Consider the following 12,570-nt stretch of genomic DNA (forward strand, 5'->3'; position numbering starts at 1 on the left):
ATCCAATGTTTACATTTATCAATATAAAGCATTTAATGAATGAATTAAAAAATGCCAAAATCTGTGAAAAGGCCCCTTTAAGGTGTAATTTTTATTTATCATGTTCTTGCTATATTGAATTTAGAGCCATAATCAGATGAAAAGTAGCACTCATTTGAATTTCTTGTAACCAAGAAAATGTCAACTAAAGTAACAAATGAGGATGTTTAAAAAAAATATCAATAACAACGTATCATATTTGTTTCAGATTTGCAGAAAAGGATGGTGCGAGTGGGAAGGTAATGTATAAAATGTCAATTTCTACATGCCTAACGCCTCACTCTGTGAAAAAGGGGTTTAAAGGGATCTTTTCACGGTTTGGTAAATTGACAAAATTGAAATATGTTGTTTCGGATTTGCAAATTTTCGTTTTAGTTATGATATTTGTGAGGAAACAGTTTTACTGAACATTTACCATAGTCCAATATAGCCATTATATGTATCTTTTGACGATTTGAAAACCTAAAAATTATAAAGCGTTGCAACGCGAAACGATTGAATAATTCTGTTGTTGTCGTTTAAATTTACGAAACTACGAAGATTACTTATATAAGGTATAAAATACTTAAACTGTGTATATCCGGCGGAATAGCCAAGAGGGCTAATGCGTTTTTACTTCAGACTAACTCCAGGACCCCGGGGATCACTGGTTCGAGCCCTGGTACCGGCTACTTTTTGTTCCTTTTTTAAATTTTATTCTTGATATTTTACTGGAGCTTTTAAGATCCAATGTTTACATTTATCAATATAAAGCATTTAATGACAAACTTCAAAATATGCCCAAATCTGTGAAAAGGCCCCTTCAATGCATGTGTGTAAAGTGCCCTCCTGGATTAGATTGTGCAGTCCGCAAAGGCTAATGCTCAGGGACGACATTTTCCGCTTAAACTGGATGTTCGGCAAGATGGGTCTATCTATAAACGAAAAATACAATGAAAGCGAAAAATGTCGCCCCTGATTTGCATGTACGGACTACACAGGGTTATATGGGATGACATTCAACGCACATACATAAAAACCCATATTCTCAGAGCGCGCCTCACTTATATTTTTGATAACTTTGGCATCTTGACGGTGAAGGCATGTAGTCAAGTCAACGTTTTGTGGAGCCCCAACACCGATTGCTACACATTTTTCATGCTTACATGTTTGTAGCTTATGGCAATTCCTTGTTCATCTATTTCACCTTGCGACTTCGACATTCTTACGGATAAACAATACTTGAATTGGGTTATTTGTTGGTTAACTCTATTTTCTATTTTATCCAAATGTGCAAGACTTGCGTACTTACGAATATGTTGCTTATGGCCAATGTACATCATTCAGCAGCGCGTGGACTTTTATCTTGAACGTTTTTGTATTAATATAAAATATATTGTAAGTAAAATAAGTACAATTATTACATATGGCCACTATCTATCATCTAATTTTGGTTGACCTTGACCTTGTGTCAGATATACAAGCTATACAAATCAGTGGCATCTATATTTGCCAAACAATGATTCTTGCTCCGTAGGATTTCTGAAATTGTGATTTTGTCTTAAAGAAAGAGTTTGATTATAAATTCTTTGAATCTTCCACACATTTCTAAAATATGAAACAGAGTGTCATTCCTTTCAATGAATAATTGTGTGTTCAAAATAAATTTCAAATTTTCAATTAATGCAGATTGGGCCCTAAAAAGGAATCACCTTAAAAATCATTTTTAGTAAAATACTATCCTTATTAGGTCAGTAATTTAGTGATTAGAAACAACTTAAGGTCATGAGCCTTGGGCCAGTTGAATCAGGCATACGCTTATTATCAGTTTGATTTAACAGTCTTGTTAGATCAATAATATGCGAATTCGAAACGGGTTGAGTGACTTTACTAAGTGCTGTGTTGTGGTATTTTTTTGCCAAATGTGAAGCGACTTTAAATTTCATGGTTAATATCTCAAAGATGCTGAAATTATTATAATTTAGGATATAACAGCATTTTAGATTGAAGTGTTTGAATATATTGAAGTGTTTGAATATATTGTAAAACAATTCACATGGTACCAGTGTAGGGTATAAAATCTTCCTCAGTGATACTTATTTTGAATAGAAAAAATAAATGTTTCTAAATAGATTTGTAGATCATAATATTTTGAATTTTACTTTTTTCGTAAAATGTCTTATGAAAGAAATTATTTTAAACTGCCTAAATATGTTTTATAACGACTTAGATTTCTTTAATTTTATTAGTGACTGACATCTGATTTAATTTAAACATGTTTGAAGGTTTCTGAAATCATTGTTTTCTTAATAATATGCAAATTGAGTCTACAAAGGTTATGTCATAATATGCTTTTTAGTTATACTTGTTTTACAATCAAAAATACATTTTCTTGCACGAGTATGCATCAGTCTTTCTCATTAACTGACGATTTCTTAGGTTAGAAAAAAGTTCAATGGTGCTCAAGCATATTTTATTTATCATTGCTGGATTGACAAAGTACTTCCAGAAAGCAATTGACCGTCTAGTGTTGTTGTCAATACTCAATACCATTAAAAGTTTTGTCGTAGTTTTCGGCATCTATTACTATTAGTTTTCTGCTGTTTTTTCTTTAGAGCCCCTCTTATTCAAACGTTTGTTAATTCTACCCGCCGTAATTATAATGCATATTTTTTTGCAACGCAACCGAACTTAAACTAGCTAAAGATGGTTATGTTTCTCTGTATATATAATGTGTGTTTTGCACAAAGCCATTAGCATGCTTAAGGTTTACTTTCAATTTTCATGTCTTATTTTATTGACTTAAGTATTTTAGAACAATCATGTTACTTGATGTAAGTAATTAACTTTGTCTTTTTAATGACATATAATCATGTTAAATTATGGGTTGTTCGAGGCAAATCTTAAATTTAACATAAAATATGCTATAATTCTTCGAAAATGTATCATAGCGCCCTTTGATGTTTTGATGATTTGCACCCATGTTTTTTTATACTATTGAGCCACGCGCTGTGAAAATTGGACTTAATTCATGAGCGAAATGTCTTGTCCCAGCTCTGCCCGTGCAGTCCGTACAGGCAAGTCAGGGTCGACACTTTCCACTTTCATGTATTTCCTGTTTGAGGAAAGTAAAGGCGGAAAGGTGTCTTCCCTGATTGCATGTGCGGACTGCACACACTAATCTGGGACGTAACATTACGCGCACGAATCAACCCAGTTATCCCAGAATGAGGCTTCTATTTTACTTCAGATCTCGGTGAGCTTGGCGGCCATTGTTTTAGTGATGAAGACTGCCTCACAGCAAATACATTATGCAATTGCCATAGGTGCGAGTGTCGTCGTGCCTTTCGCCTCTCGAACAATTCCTGCGTCCCTTGTGAGTTATCAGTACAACTATCGGTATACACAATGCTATAGCTTGCTCAGATTGGACTGATTCCTATGAATTATATGAGTCGCGTTCAGAGAAAACTGGTCAAAATGCATGTGCGTAAAGTGTCGTCCTAGATTAGACTGTGCAGTCCGCACAGACTAATCAGGGACGTCACTTTTCGCTTTTATGGTATTTTTAGTTTCAAGGAAGTCCATCCATACTGAAAATCAAGTTTATGCGGAAAGTGTCGTCCCTGATTAGCCTGTGCGGACTGCACAGGCTAATCTGGGACAACACTTTATGCACATGCATTATGCCCAGTTTTCTGAGAACGCGACTCATATAAACAACCATTACACGTTTGAACGTAAAGTTGCTTCCCAGCAATGCGCACGATGTCCTTACTGACATTTTGCTTATTTGATGGTACATGTAATTTACGAGCGTTCGAATCGATATTTTGGCAGACAAAATATTCCCCTACTTTATGACTTGGTTCGGGTGGTGGCATATACATTCGCTCTAGTCCGTAGATCCGTTAGTCCATTCGCTTCATTATTTTGTGTTGCGCGTTACTCAAAGAGTATTGGTGCGAAAGGACCGATGCTTTGTAAACATATCGTGACCTTGCACGCTACCATATTTCGCTTGTGTCGCTTGTGTCTCAAAATGTATTGCTGCTTTTTGGCCTAAACTGAACCAACATGTTAACCAGCATGTGAAATAGCACCCGTCTATATTTTGGTTGGGATTTTTTACGTGTGATGCCTGGAAATGAAACAGCTGCGTTGCTATAATGCTGAAACTTTAAAAAAATAACAGATTTTTTTCAATATTTTTGGTTAGGATATTTAAACCGTACTTATGACCACCTCGTTAGCAAAACAAATGCTTTCTTAACCCATTTATGCCTAGTGTCTAATAAAAAGGCCTTGGCAAACAGCGTAGACCCAGATGAGACGCCGCACGATGCGGCGTCTCATCAGGATCTGCGCTGTTTGCTTAATGGAATTTCTGTAAGAAATATTCTAAATATAGAAATAAGTATACTAGACATCCCTTATTTTGGAAATAAATTGATCCAATTTAGAAAGAATGGAGAGTCGACTAGGCATAACTAGGTTAATAGTGTTGGGTTATACCGCTCCATTGATTTTTTTTTCGAGCGGTATTGCCTTAAAAAAATCTTTTTCCGATCTGGGACGCTAACGATGTGAATTTTATGACAATTCATGCGAGCCAGTCGAAATAAGTGGCAATGCGAATATTTTCATGTTGTTTTGGTCCAATTAATCTTCAGACACTAATTGCCTTTTGAATAGTAATATGACATCTACTGATGAATTTTATATTTCTGCATCAGATTATAGCAACATATGACCCGAATTAGATTTAACTTTACATACGATATCCCTTAAGGTTGGAAACATGCAAATGGTCATATCCGTCTCCTCCAGTGACTGTTCAGGCAGGTATTTCCCTTTTTTTAAGACAAGGAACCATCGAAAAGCGCAGCATCGGGTAGCATCCATGTATTTCAGTAATATAATTGTTGGCAGCTGAGTGGTCTTAGTGTGACGGTCACTTAAAAGAAAGTAAAATGTTGACTGTGACCAGTTTATGCAGAACAGCAACCATATGTTATGTTTTTTAATTATAGGATAACTAGTTCGCAACATTAGGTTTCGATTGTTCAAGCCTTATCTGGGAACCAAACACGTTATAATTGCCCGACAAATATCAATGAAGTAAGAGCGAGCCTCGCTCTTGGAAAACGGGGCTTAACGTATATGCATACAGTTTAGTGTCCGATTTGCCTGGGGAGTCCGCACTGTCTTATCAGGGACGACACCTTCCGCCTAGACTTGATTTTCGATTAGAAGAGACTTCCATTAAACGAAAATCGATTACATCAAACATTATCGTTCCTGGTAAGCCCGTGCAACTTTCACAGGCTGAGCTGGGACAACACGTTACGCACATGCATTTAGTCCCGTTTTCACAGAGCGCGACAGGAATGTATGTACAATGTGTGTGATAAGTTAAAAGAGAGCGCTGCTACTGTTTATTGTTCAACATGCAGCAAATTCGTGTTGATTTAAAATGGTTTGAAAACGTCAAACTGAATCGGTACGATTTCAAATTAACGGCTATAATGGTGGAATATCTGGGCGCTTTCAAACGTTATAATGTCTGATGTCTAGGTTTGATTTTCAAGTAATAATACTTACCATAGCGATCGAAGTACGCTGCCATTGATAACTTTCATCAATTTGTAGTATTTTTAATATTTGGGCCTCGCTCTGGCAAAACGGGACTTACTAAATGTGCGTTAAGTGTCTTCCCAATTTTATCCTTTGCAAATCGCACAGGCTAATCAGGGACGAAAATTTCCGCCAAAACTTTATTTTCGGTAAGAAGGAACTTCCTTTAAAGGGAAAACTGAAAACTTCCATTAAAGGCGTAAAGTCTCGTCCCTACTTAGACTGTACATGCTTGTCTTGGACGAAACTTTACGTACATGCATAGAGTCCCGTTTTCACAGAGCGCTGCTCACGTTTATATGAGTCGTGTTTTGAGAAAAATGGGCATAATGCATGTGCGTAAAGTGTCGTCCCAGATTAGCCTGTGCAGTCCACACAGGCTAATCAGGGACGACACTCTCCGCTTTTATGGTATTTTAAGTTTCAAGGAAGTCCTTCCTTACCGAAAATCAAGTTTAGGCGAAAAGTGTCGTCCCTGATTAGCCTGTGCGGACTGCACAGGCTAATCTGGCACGACACTTTACGCACATGCATAAGCCCAGTTTTCTTAGAACAAGGCTCATATTCCAGTTAAAAAGATCAAGTGTGCAAGCGGCTGGCTACAGTACGGCTACCTATGCTTTTACATCAACCATGATCTGCTCCTCTGGCAGCCGGCGCTGGTGAGTTTTAATATGAAATGTGTTGCGTACTGAGAAATGGGGTTAAATACATGTGCGTAAAGTGTCGTCCCAGTTAAGCCTGTGCAGTTCGCACAAGCTAATGACGGACGACACTTTCCGCCTAAACTGGATATTGGTCAAGAAGAGTCTTTCTTTAAAAGTGCGGAAAGTGTCGTCCCCGATTAGCATGTGCGAAGTGCAAGCGTTAACGATTTGCATTCGTCCTGTTAGAAATAAAAAACGTCAATATTAAATACAGCGGCCCGCAAAGCTAATTAGGGAAGACACTTTCCGCAGACACTGGATTGTCGTCAAGAAGGGACTTCCTTTAACCCATCTATATCAAGCGTCTAGAAAAAAAGGCCTTGGCAAACAGCGTAGACCCAGATGAGACGCCGCATGATGCGGCGTCTCATCAGGGTCTGCGCAGTTTGTTTCAAGGAATTTCTGTAAGAAACATTCTAAATATAGAAATAAGTATACCAGACATCCCTAATTTTGGAAATAAATTGATCCCATTTAGAATGATGGGAGAGTCCACTAGGCATAAATGGGTTAAACGAAAAATACAACAAAAGCGTGAAGTTGTGGTGGTTAATGATTAAACTGTTTAAATTACTATGGTGATATTGAAAATGGTCATATGCTCGGTCGGATGAAAGACTAATACATGTTATTGTAATTGAGCCGCTGACTGCACTGGCTGATCCGGGATGACAATTTCTGCTTGTATAGAATTGTTCTTAATTTTTTTGTTGTCTTATAACGGAAACTTTAATTTTGGCGGAAAGTGTCTTCCCAAATTAGCCTGTGCGTACTGCTCTAATCAATATGTGTGTTATTTATTTGTTACAGGACGCATGCAGATCGTGGCATGGAACACTTGTTGAGATAGATGAAATTGGCAAAACGGAGTTTTTTGTCAGCCTTCTACAGTCTAACGATACTGGTACGTGGAAAAGCATGTGTTCGGATCATGAAAGCCTCGTTGTGGGAAAACTGGGCTTAATGCATGTGGGTTATGTCTCGCCCAGAATAGACCGTGCAGTCCGCACAGCCTTATGAGGGACGACATATTGTGCTTTAACTTGATTTCCGGTTCCAGAGAGCCTTCATCTAAATGAAAAAAGTGGGAAGTGTCCATTATGCGCAGGCTGCACAGGTTTATCTGGAACGAAACTTAACACAAGTGTACCCAGAACGCTGCATTCTGCTTGTCTTCATAAGTGTGCACACAAATATTAATGTACCAGACGCATTGATTCAGTGTGTGATTGCACTATTATATGGATTAAACTACGCAGACTATTTCAGTATTTTACTTAATACAACAGGCGACACTATTTCTTAATTGTACATGTTTTGTGTAGGAAACCACTGTACACTCGACACATACACGCACAAAATAGTGTACAACTATTTTTATGTTTTAGTTCAAGAGTATAGACCTAAGCTCTTTGTTTTTATTTTGCAGTGGACTATTTCACAGGCGGCAGATACAACCCAACTTCACGAAGATTTGAATGGGTCGGCAGCAAGACCAATATAGTCTACAACAACTGGAACAATGGTCACACTAATATGAGTTCCACGGATTCATGTCTCGTCGTTCTGAAGCATGGGCACTTCATATCTAAGTCGTGTTCTGTGGCATTCAAGTCCATATGTCAACGGTTATCTCCGTAAGCTCTACTGGACTTGTGTTATATTGTCCGAGATTGTAGGGGAATACTAGATTGGCCCTTCCTGCCTGCCTGTCTCTCTGTCTGTCTGTCTCTCTGTCTATTTGTCTGCATGTCATTGTCTGTCTGTCTGTCTGTCTGTCTGTCTGTCTGTCTGTCTGTCTGTCTGTCTGTCTGTCTGTCTGTCTGTCTGTCTGTCTGTCTGTCTGTCTGTCTGTCTGTCTGTCTGTCTGTCTGTCTGTCTGTCTGTCTGTCTGTCTTGTCTGTCTGTCTGTCTGTCTGAATCTCTGTCTGTCTGTCTGTCTGTCTGTCTGTGTGTCTGTCTGTCTGTCTGTCTGTCTTTCTGTCTGTCTGTCTGTCTGTCTGTCTGTCTGTCTGTCTGTCTGTCTGTCTGTCTGTCTGTCTGTCTGTCTGTCTGTCCGTTCGTCCGTCCGTTTGTCTGTCTGTCGGTCGGTCGGTCTGTCTGTCGGTCGGTCTGTCGATACTAACAAACCCATTCTTAGACTCAAGTCTCAAGATAAGACTTAAACCCTAGGAGTCCTACTTCAACGTTTGAATAGATGCAACCTATCACTGGTTCTTATGTCATAGGCACACCAGTTTATGTGAAGAATAATGTAACATGAGGTGCCACATGTCAAGTCGGACTCAAAAATAAAGAAGATGTAGAACATTATAGCTTAAAGAATATTCTTCATTCTAAGACGTATGTCTAAGAATTGTTTAGAAGAAAACGGACCCAGGCCTTTTTTAATAACTTGTTTTACAGATTCCGCCATCCCTAGTTATTAGCAATTTAAAAAACAACAACATGAAACGCGATTTTTCTTTTGTGAAAAAAATGGTGCGATGTTATGGCTGTACTCTTTTGTTTTGTTTAACCCATTTATGCCTAGCGTCTAGAAAAAAGGCCTTGGCAAACAGTGTAGACCCAGATGAGACGCCGCCTCATGCGGTGTCTCATCAGGGTCTGCGCTGTTTGCTTAAAGGAATTTCTGTTAGAAATATTCTAAATATAGAAATAAGAAACTAGAAATCACTAATTTTGGAAATATATTGATCCAATTTAGAAGGGTGAGAGAGTCCACTAGGCACAAATGGGTTAAATTGCGTTTACTTTATTTTTTTTCGCGTTTTTCACATCCCACCAATTTCATCCCGAAACTTTCTATTCCGTTCTATACCGGTACATAGACCTTGACGTATCTACGTTACTGACCCGGTGCGTGCATTCAATGAATACCGTGGCTTTGAAATACAATGATTTGTTTAAAAAGAAAACTCGTAAAGTATCAAAACATATATCAAAATAAATCTTATAAGTTGTCTTTGAAAATAAAATGAACACGTGTAAAAACAAACAATACTATTATACATAAATATCAACAAGATCATAAAAATATGTAGGCACAACTATTTTTAAAGTGATTAATTCCATTAACCCATTTATGCCTAGCGTCCTGAAAAAAGGACGTTGCAAACAGCGTAGACCCAGATGAGACGCCGCATAATGCGGCGTCTCATCTGGGTCTGCGCTGTTTGCTGAAAGGAATTTCTGTAAGAAATATTCTAAATATAGAAAAAAGTATACCAGACATCCCTAATTTTGGAAATAAATTGATCCAATTTAGAAGGATGGGAGAGTCTACTAGACATTAATGGGTTAATATAGTAGAATCATGTCACAATTCAATTAAAATAATCCAGAGAAACTGCTCTTAATGGAAGGTTGATCTCGCAGCAGAACTTGTCGCCTGTACAAATTATCACTTGGGTCGTGCTCTGTATAAAGGGGATTTATGCATTTGCGTAAAGCGTCGTCCAAGATTAGCCTGTGCAGTCCGCACAGGCTTATTGGGGTCGACACTTCCCGCTTTTATGAAATTATTCGTTTAAAGAAAGTCTCTTCTCAGTAAAAATCCAGTTTAGGCGTTAAGTGTCGTCCTTGATTAGTCTGTGCGGACTGCACAGGCTAATCTGAGATGACACTTTAAGCACATGAAGTAAGTTCAGTTTTACCAGAACGCGTCTCATATTATAAAAAAATCTTATTAATACTGTATGCCATTTCATTTCAGGACCTTTGATGAGCTGGGGCCTAATGAAGGTTATGTGATCGACCAATGAAACTTGATTGTGCTTCATTTGAAATTATGATTTTTGTCTTGAGAGTTTCTTCTAAAGTTCAAATGACATTGTGTTTTGAGTTATTATAGCGACCTCTAAAGTTCATATGACATTGTGTTTTGAGTAATTATAGTGACCTTAAAAGTTCAAATAAGATTGTATTTTCAGTTATTAAAGTTACCTCTAAAGTTCATATGGCATTGTGTTTTGAGTTATTATAGTGACCTCTAAAGTTCATTTGACATTGTGTTTTAAGTAATTATAGTAACCTCTAAAGTTCATATGGAATTGATTTTTTTAGCCAAATAGTGACCTCAAAGGGTCATATGGAAGAGTGTTTTGAGTCATTAAATAGACCTCTAAAGTGAATATGACATTGTGTTTTGAGTTATTATAGTGACCTCTAAAGTTCATATGACATCGTGTTTTAAGTAATTATAGTGACCTCTAAAGTTCAAATGAATTGTGTTTTGAGTTATTATAGTGACCTTTAAAGTTCGTATGATATCGTGTTTTGAGTCATTATAGTGACCTCTAAAGTTCATAATAATGACATTGTGTGTTTTGAGTCATTATAGTGATCACTAAAGTTCAAATGACATTGTGTTTTGAGTCATTATAGTGACCTCTAAAGTTCATATGACATTGTGTTTTGAGTAATAATAGTGACCTCTAAAGTTCTAATGAATTGTGTTTTGAGTTATTATAGTGACCTTTAAAGTTGGAATGATATCGTGTTTTGAGTCATTATAGTGACCTCTAAAGTTCATAATAATGACGTTGTGTGTTTATATTTATTATAGTGACCTCTAAAGTTCAAATGACATTGTGTGTTTTGAATCATTATAGTGACCTCTAAAGTTCATAATAATGACATTGTGTGTTTTGAGTCATTATAGTGACCTCTAAAGTTCATAAGGCATTGTGTTTTGAGTCATTATAGTGACCTCTAAAGTTCATATGACATTGTGTTTTGAGTCATTATAGAGAGACCTATATTGTTCATATGGCATTGTGTTTTGAGCCAAATAGTGACCTCAAAAGGTCATATAAACTTGTGTTTGAGTCATTATAGAGACCTCTAAAGTTAATATGACATTGTGTTTTGAGTCATTATAGTGACCTCTTAACTTCACATGGCATTGTTTTTTGAGCCAAATAGTGACCTTAAAAGGTTATATGATGTGTTTTGAGTCATTATAGAGACCTCTAAAGTTCATATGACATAATTATAGAGACCTCTAAAGTTAATATGACATTGTGTTTTGAGTAACGATAGTGACCTCTAAAAGTCATATGCCATTGTTTTTTTGAGCCAAATAGTGACCTCAAAAGGTCATATGGATTTGTGTTTTGAGTCATCATAGAGGCCTCTAAAGTTCATATGACATTGTGTTTTGAGTCATTTTAGTGACCTTTAAAGTTCGTATGATATTGTGTTTTGAGTCATTATAGAGAGACCTCTATAGTTAATATCACATTGTGTTTTGAGTAATGGTACTGACCTCTTTAGTTCAAATGACATTGTGTTTTGAGTTATAATAGTGACCTCTACTTTGAGTTTTGAGTCATGGTAGTAAACTCTTTAGTTCAAATGACATTGTGTTTCGAGTCATAATAGTGACCTGTAAAGTTCAAATAAGTTTCTGTTTTGCGTGATTGAAGTAAATTGTTTAGTTAAAATGACATTGTGTTTAGAGTCATTATACTGACCTTTACTTTGTGTTTTGAGTTATTATAGTAAACTCATTAGTTAAAATGAGAATGTGTTTAAATAATAAAAGTTAGTTCTCAATGGTTCATATGACATTGTGTCTTAAATCATGAAAGTGGTTTGTTAATTGTTAAAGTTACACAGTGTCTTGTCGGTTAAGTAAAATATAAATTGTTCGTATGACATTGTGTGTGTTTTTTTGCATTAAAGTATCCTCCCAAGTTCAAATTAACCCATATATGCCGAGTGGACTCTCCCATCATTCTAAATTGAATCAATTTATTTCCAAAATAAGGGATGTCTTGTATACTTATTTCTATATTTAGAATATTTCTTACGTAAATTCCTTTAAGCAAACAGCGCAGACCCTGATAAGACGCCGTATCATGCGGTGTCTCATCTGAGTAAACGCTGTTTGCCAAGGCCTTTTTTCTAGATGCTTGGCATAAATGGGTTAAATTGTCTTCAGTAATGAAAATTACCTCTAAATTTTTCAAATGACATTATGTTTTGAATCGTTAAAATGGCTTATAAATTGTTCATGTTACATTGTTTAATGTTTTGTTTAAGTGAAATTAAAAAATTGTTCAAGTTATAACATGTTATCTTCCATGAAAGTGACATTTAGGATTTGAAGCTTTCTTGTGCTTCTCGATAATAACATATACATTTTCAAGTTTATATGTGTTTTATTAATGAAAGTAAATCCCTGTTTGAAATATTGAATAAG

At 36.5% G+C, this 12,570-nt stretch overlaps 1 protein-coding gene across 1 annotated transcript in view; it reads left to right on the forward strand.

The window, feature by feature from the left end:
* The window catches only part of LOC127840555 (uncharacterized), a 34,868-nt gene extending 24,596 nt beyond the window's left edge, over positions 1 to 10,272 (forward strand). The window contains exons 10-15 of the mRNA XM_052368967.1: positions 248 to 278; positions 3,269 to 3,394; positions 6,226 to 6,317; positions 7,173 to 7,266; positions 7,792 to 7,999; positions 10,078 to 10,272. Coding sequence (XP_052224927.1) covers positions 248 to 278; positions 3,269 to 3,394; positions 6,226 to 6,317; positions 7,173 to 7,266; positions 7,792 to 7,999; positions 10,078 to 10,126 — 600 coding nt within the window. The 3' untranslated portion in view covers positions 10,127 to 10,272. The remainder of the gene's footprint in view (positions 1 to 247; positions 279 to 3,268; positions 3,395 to 6,225; positions 6,318 to 7,172; positions 7,267 to 7,791; positions 8,000 to 10,077) is intronic.
* Positions 10,273 to 12,570: the final 2,298 nt, after the last annotated feature.

Source organism: Dreissena polymorpha, chromosome 8 (genome assembly GCF_020536995.1).
Source record: "Dreissena polymorpha isolate Duluth1 chromosome 8, UMN_Dpol_1.0, whole genome shotgun sequence".
In the NCBI taxonomy this organism is placed as follows: domain Eukaryota; kingdom Metazoa; phylum Mollusca; class Bivalvia; order Myida; family Dreissenidae; genus Dreissena; species Dreissena polymorpha.